Here is a 7,374-nt window from a genome sequence, read left to right as displayed (position 1 = left end):
AGGCTATGCAAGGGATGCAAGCCGCATGAGCAACAGATCATACACATGCTAGGCACAAGAGTCAGACTTCCAATGCTATCTATTGCTATAATTTTTTCCTCACAAATAATTACGCTCATTAACCACCATCTTAGTTCTATGTGGGGATCTATGTAACCTAACTTGAGCAATCCAATCGCTTCATGGGATAATCGGGTCTAGCCATGAGTATGTAAACTCAAGTAGTATGCTATATAGCAAGTTTAGTGGGCACATAGATTGTGCTACATAGCTCAAGTACAATATGGTAATGGCACATGATGGTGTGTAATGTTTAGTGCACTACATTAATGGTCCTAGTGGTCTAAACTCAGTTCATACAATGAAGATGTGGAAAGATGTTGGTTACCACTGTCATATGTTGGTTATTAGTCTTGATCATGCATAAGAATGGTCCATTGCGTGAGATTATTCAATGCTTTTATAACTATGAGCCAACATATGATTGGGTGTGGCCATTTTTTGTGAGGTTCATGGTGATGATGGCAGAGATCCAACGTTCTTTTATTGTTTTAGCCATCGTGCTAGTTGTGTCTACTACTATCATTTTCCTTCCCATAACATTATGTTGAGAGAGAGAGAGAGGGAGAGAGAGAGAGAGAGAGAGAGAGAGAGAGAGAGAGAGAGAGAGAGAGAGGCCAACATGGTGGTTGAAATCACTACCACCATGCTGGTTGTAGCTACTATGTTGGTTATGTATCTGCTACCGAGTTTATTCCCTTGAGGGAAAAGGGTATATCTATTTATGACTCTTAAAAGTGACATGAAAGTCATTACTTTAGTTGGCACTATAGGCCATTCTTTCAAAAGATCCAAAGAACCAAAACAACAATGATAACTAAAAAAGTAGTTGCAACAAGCAAGAAGTCTTGATAACCAAGAGTGGTAGCCAAAGATATATCAGGGCAGCAAGTGACATGATCTAAGAACCAAGAAAAGTAACCAAAACTCAAATAGCAGCATGTCTATAGGGTTTGTGATAGAATTCTGAGATAGGCAGAGATGCTATTGACTCTGAAGGACAATAGCATCTTTGTCTTAGACTGCTTTAAGGAATCCTAAGCTAGAATGAACTCAGACACCCAAACACTTACCTTGTAGATATATTCCATTTTCTCCATCAAAGTGACTACTTGGTTTCATATGGACTTCTCTTCTTGCAGGACCCTCACCGATTTTAAAGGCTCTCCCAAACCAACTTTTTGCCTTGGGCATGAGTTCAACGATTGCCTGGCAGCACATGCACAAGAATCTACCTATGCGATGTTCTTTTCTTTTGAGATGTCAAATTGTCAGCTGAAAGCTTGACACAAGCCCACTTTTTGGGTGGTTTTAGAGCCATCACCACTTCTCATTTGAGGGAAGTGGTGGCACTTCCTATTTAGGCAAAGGAAGCTGAGAGAAATCCCTTATACTCATGGAGGGCAGCTGAGTAACAAGAAGATTGCCGTTATCCACCATCGGAGTCTCTCTCTACCAAGACCCTCTTATCCATTCTAAGCCGCCCGGTCGATTTAATTTCTCAGACAACATACAAAGGACCACCACAATGATGCCACACCGTTGTTCCCATCCTCTCCATGGGCTCAACAATTTGTATAAACAATTACGTTTATGTTTGTATTTGTCTTGGGTGCACATGCCTACTTGACGCTCCATCCATGCAGCTCATTGTATATGGGTTTTTAAACTGTGAGACATGTGAATGAAGATCATTATATTGTCTTGCTAGAACTTTGAATTAAAAGCTACAAATGTTGTACAATATCTAGTGCTCTTATTGTCTCTAAGCTATAAGCTTACGTAGAGAGAGTGCTATGTTTGACTAATGGTAGACTGGAACTCTTGAGTGTGTGAGATTTGCTAAGTTCTCATGTGTGATGGTTTTCTTCTGAGAGGAGATGAGTTTGAGCTCACTGATGTAGTGAGCATTTAAATAGAAACTATCTCAATGCAACTTGCTTGTGAGAGAGAGATGTTGGATCTTTCAATACAAGATATCACTTCAAATGGTTCTAGTAGAGTGTTTCTTGCTTAAAGGAGGCTAATCTCTATGTAACATTTGAGGCTTGAATTATGATTGAGAGGAGCTAGAAGAATTTGTGTCTCTTGCTAGAGTGGAAGTACAACTACCAAAAACGACCTCCATAGCTTGAGATAAGCTTTGGTGGACCTCTGGTTCCAATTCTATGATTGGCAACTATAGTGGATATCTCAATATTTTAATAGTTTTTGGTCACTATATGGGCTCTCTTTTCAAGGTTATGCTCAATTTTCTACTTTAAGTTATATTCCAAGCACTGGCCATAACTAGGGTTTGAAAAGTACTTTAAAGAAATACTTTGGTGATTTGGTTAAGTCTATGGGAAAGCTTAGTTGGTTCAGTTTGCAGCTAGATCCAAGAAGTTTGTGAGGTCCTAAGTTTAGTACTCGAATTACTGATGACTGTGATATCAATTGCCATACAATTACTGATGACTGTGATATCAATTGCCATACACTTCCAACAATTCCATTAGTATCACTACAGTTGTATCATTACCAGGTTAGGGTGGCAGCCTCCCTATCCCCTGTGTTAGAAGTCACTAACCCACCTATGAGCCCCAAATGAGGAGGACAAGGAGTCAGTAGACTAGGTAGAGAATAGACTACTAGGGTTAGGTCATGCAAACCTTCCAGCAGCCTTTTGGAGGTTTGTGTACACCAAGAAAGTCTGTAGTAGGACTCGTTATGGACAAGAGAAGACTGTGTGGTTAAAAGAAAAGTCTACAAGATCGATACCTTGGCCCATTTATGGCAATGGCAAGCACCCAGTGGCCTAGCAAAATTAGGTTAGCCTAGCGGAGAACCAGTTGGTGAATTGTGATATGGTCGATGCATGTTGGTTAGGTTTGCAAATCTGGTCAAGGTAGATACATACCCAATAGGGTGGGTTAGGGCAAGGCTAATTTCCTATATATAGTCCTCATTTCTCTTGGCATTCAGTAGCAACATTGAGCCTGTACATCTTGGCAACATGGACCTAAGAGTGTTTGGATGGCTCTACTCTTGCAAACTTAGCAGTGCAATCACCTAGATTATTGTTTTGTGCCAGTCCCTTTGCTTGAAGCTTTGCGCTCTTTTGTGAGCCATTTTCCCACATGATTGGATGAATAGAAGTCTGAGCTCTCTCTCTCTCTCTCTCTCTCTCTCTCTCTCTCTTCTTCTCTTCAATTTGTTGTCTAGTTTTTGTAGTAAGGCTATCTAGTTGTGTGCCTATCTAGAGTGATTGGAAAGTTTTTTGAGATCATTCTGCTACATGAGGTTTGAGTGATTTGTACCTTTGTTCTCCAACATGGTATCAAAGCACCAGGTGTGGCTCTGAAATATTGTTTTGGCCCACCCGTGTGTTGATCTACAATAGGTGTGGTGCTTGCTAAGGGTAAACATTAAAACTCTTGTTTTCACTCTGAAGGAAGGTGTCCCTGCAAGTTTGAAGGTGGCCTTGATTCAAAGAAAGGTATGTGTTGAGCCTATTTGGTTGCTACAACAAGTTTTGTTTCATTTCTTTGTAATTTTCAAAAGCTACGTCTATTGGTGATGCTACTTCCATACCTTCTTTTCCTACTTCCACAACCACTCCTACGATAATTCCAAATTTCAGAGAAGCAAGGAAGCTTTTAAGATGCCATCTAGTAGTCCTCGCACCCTTGAAAAAACTTATCTGAAGCGCAGTAGTTCAAGTAAAAGTGTTGAGAGACTCTCATTTTAAGAGAGCATTGACATTAGATACCACATACAAGAAAGGAATGGTTGTTGGAAATCTGAGTTCCAGTATGAGTAGTCCTATAGTTGTGGGTGTAATGTGTCCTACAGCCACTGAATTCATCCTTTGAGTTTATTGTAGGGTCACTTGACCTTTCAAGCTGACTTTGATTCTATGTATGACCTCATATATGAGGTGTATGTATTAGGAAGATTAACTAGCCAGCCAATAAAAGGCACGTACCTTTTACTATGATCGTGCAATCTTAATCAGTGTACTTGCCTCATTCCTTGTGTCACATCTCATGCTTGGCTCTCTCTTAGGCTTAGTGCACACGGTGACCAAATGCGCGATTGGTGCCTAGAGAACATTTTGTTCACATGTCAAAATGAGCTCCAAAACAGTGAAGCATTTAATGCAGCTCTGGTTGTTTGAAAGAGAGATGTAAGAACATGCAGGGAGCTCTGCAATGAGTCTGTATCTGAGAGCTTAGCATTTTGATTGGCCTGCCCATCTTTGTCCTGAGCATTGAAGGCAATGCAGTCTATGGCAGGACCAGATGCTATGGCAGGACCAGATGGCAGCCTTTTATTGGTTGGTGCGAAAATTAAGCATTGGTGCTGGAAATGACACCCTTCATTTTGGAATTGCAAAATGAAGCATCAGTCGCCCTTCATCCCGCCCTCGAAAGGCATGCCAACATAAAAAATGCACCACCAGAGGCCCATCGTTGGCATCGTGTGCACTAGCTCTTACTATCACCATGTTTCTAACATGGTACGAGTCTTGACATAAGTTCTATTCAATATGGACCGCTATCGTATCTTGCGTATCTTGCTGCAACTTCCTTCCTACTCACGTAGAGTTGTGCAGAAGTCAATTGTAAACCATGGTTAGGAGTGGGGTGACGTGCATCAGAGGCCATTCATTTTTCGTTCATCACCCGCCATAGCTCGCCATACCCAGAGCTTGTAGAAGAAGATCGCCGTAGCCACAGAGCTTGCCTTCTCCGTAGCCAGATCTTGCTCCCCATGTTGCTCCTCCCCTCTCCCTGACTCTCGGAGCTCCCATGGCCGACTCTTTCGTCGCCCCCGAGCTCATCCTCCCTCCCGTCACCCACAGTTCCCCCCCTTCCCACAGCGCTGATTCCCTCGATGATGTCGACTCCGACGCCGACCTCGACCCCCTCCCCCTCCTCCCCCCTCCCCCCTTCGTCGACCCTGAGCCCCATATCTCTAACCAGTTCTACACTTTCAACAGCTCGTCGCATCACCTCATGGTTCAATGCGTTCTCGAGAGCCGTTACGCTACCCCGGAAGAGATCCGGAATGCCACCTCCCCCGCGGTCCTTGCTTCGTGGCGTGGAGTGTGGAAGGATCGCAACGAGGACACGGCGTACCTTACCGGATGGAAGCGCATCCAGGACAAATTGCATGCACAAGTGGATGGCGAGGGCACGGAGGTGCTCTATTTTAAGAACAATCCGCATCAGTTCGTTCCCCACGTCAATCAGTGGCAGGATATTGTCCAAGGGTGCCATGGTGATGCAGATTTGAAGCATTGGGGTTTGAAGGAAACCATCGAGAGGGTCAAGCAGGTATGGACAGTCGGCGCCAAATTTTACGGCATTCCTGAGTCATACATAAAGGTTTGTGTCGCTTCTTGCCCGGTCTGTTGCTCGGATGAGGCTGTTAACCAGATGAAGTCTAAAAGGCGGCGTTTTGAGTACACCGAGTCTTTTGAGGTTCAGGCCAAAGATGTTCCCCAGCGTCTGCAACAACTGGCTGTGAAACATCAGGTGGTCCTCTGCATCCGGCAAAAGTATATTAGGTACAAACCCTTTCTTGCTGAAGTAAAGGATTATTGCTGTCATAGGGCTGGCGAACCAAACGCAAAGAAACCAGGGGTTTTGAAACGAAAGAGATACTCGTCCAAACGATGTGGCTGCGGCTTTCGCATAAGGGCCATCGTTCCAATCACCAACTACAATGAAAAAGATAAGACCTTCACATACAATGAGGAGGGGCAGGCGGTTTTCAAACTTTACGCCGTCCACTCTGGGCACAAGCCTGGGCCTCATGAGGGCAGTGCAAGGATTATACACAGATTCGTTGGGCCCAGCGGTTCGCAGATCGGTTTAATCCCATTGTTTGACCAAGAAGAGGAAGAAGCCTTGGTGTTTGACGTGAAGGATGAAATAGAAGCTCGCAATTTTGTTCTTCAACAGGTCCATGACCTTGGCATGGAGCTTAAGGTTATCGAGGGAAAGCTGGGGAGCCTTTCTCAAGATGCTTTATTTAGTTTATCACAGGACCTGGTTGGCATGACTCAGAGGCTTAGAAACGTGGATGAATTGAGAATGACAAAGGATCAAGCAGATGAGGTGATCTTAAGCCATCCAGCACTTGGGGATTGGGAAGAAGCCCAGAATAGGAACAAAGATGAGAGTGGGCTTGTTGATCATGATGATTCAAATACTCCCTGGCAGAGACAGAGACTCGGGCTTTCATCCAGCAGGGAGAGAGAACCTGGTAACAAAGATGAATATTGGCTTGATGCCGTCAAGGACTCGTGTCCTCCATGTGAAGGTAAGGGTATTTTAGCTGGTGAAGATCCAAAACGTTGTGAGCCAGACGGACAAGATGGAGCAGTTACTGTTGGGGCAGATGTGTCTCTTGGGAGCATACCTGTTGATAACTACTATCAAGAAAATGTCAAGTGGTATGAAGGGATTTCTGGTTCTCTGGATCCAACAGCAGAGTGTGCGGATGGTTTGTCACATACAGCACAGGCAGGATTTCGGCATGCCATTGTTTAGTTGTTGTGTTGTTGGGTCGGTGCAGTTTTGAGAGGGCAGGTTGCCTTAAACTTATTCTTGTCAACTTGTCCTTTCTGTATCAAAGGTTGAGCTGACCCCCTCATTTCTGAGGAAAGGAAAGTGGTAACTACTTTTGAATTACCCACAGCTTCCCCCGTCTCCTGCCTTTTTCTCCTTGAACATAACTTTTTTTTTTTTTCGGGGGGCGGGGAGGAGTGGTACATTTATACTTCAGGCTGACTAGCTCAGCAGCGACCTTAAGGACAGTAGAGAGAGTTGGTCTCAGAGGAACGACAGCTCATTGACAGACTCGTAAAAAGGCTATCCACATCAAATTTCATCTGATTTGTGGGTAGTGCATTGGCACAGATGACATTAAAGATACTATGACAGCACATAGTAGATTTAAATGGCAGGGTATTTAGCAAACACACACAGCATTTTTTCTTTAATTTTTAAAGCTCTCAAAGCTTTCATCCACGAATAAAGGGTTGATGACCTCTGCAACTGTACAGATCAATGGTATTATGTCTTAAAAAATTGATCATCTACAATATTAGGGCCTGCAAACTTAGCAGGGTGTTCTCGAGGCGTTAATTTCATTATAGTTTTCCTTATCAGTGGATGTAGCTATGTGTATTTGTCCTTTTGGTTGACACCAATTTTGTTGGAGGCAAGCTGCAATGAGCTGGAGAGTTAAATTGAGCAAGATGAATTGAACAATTTTTTCTTCATGTTGTGACCCATTGGTTAGGTTACTTTTTGTGCTAGC

General features: G+C 43.5%; 1 protein-coding gene across 1 annotated transcript; it reads left to right on the top strand.

Annotated features, from left to right (window-relative positions):
- The first annotated feature begins 4,740 nt into the window (after nucleotides 1–4,740).
- Nucleotides 4,741–6,741, top strand: LOC147902500 (uncharacterized). The gene has a single exon (XM_087374101.1). It carries the CDS (start codon nucleotides 4,854–4,856, stop codon nucleotides 6,600–6,602), a length of 1,749 nt encoding a protein of 582 aa, XP_087230227.1. The 5' UTR covers nucleotides 4,741–4,853; the 3' UTR covers nucleotides 6,603–6,741.
- Nucleotides 6,742–7,374: the final 633 nt, after the last annotated feature.

This window comes from Dipteris shenzhenensis, chromosome 4 (assembly GCF_047967505.1).
Source record: "Dipteris shenzhenensis isolate YYH24624 ecotype China chromosome 4, Dip_SZ_1.0, whole genome shotgun sequence".
Lineage (NCBI taxonomy): Eukaryota > Viridiplantae > Streptophyta > Polypodiopsida > Gleicheniales > Dipteridaceae > Dipteris > Dipteris shenzhenensis.
Note: the sequence above shows the minus strand (reverse complement) of the source record. Positions and strands in the feature narration are given on the sequence as shown.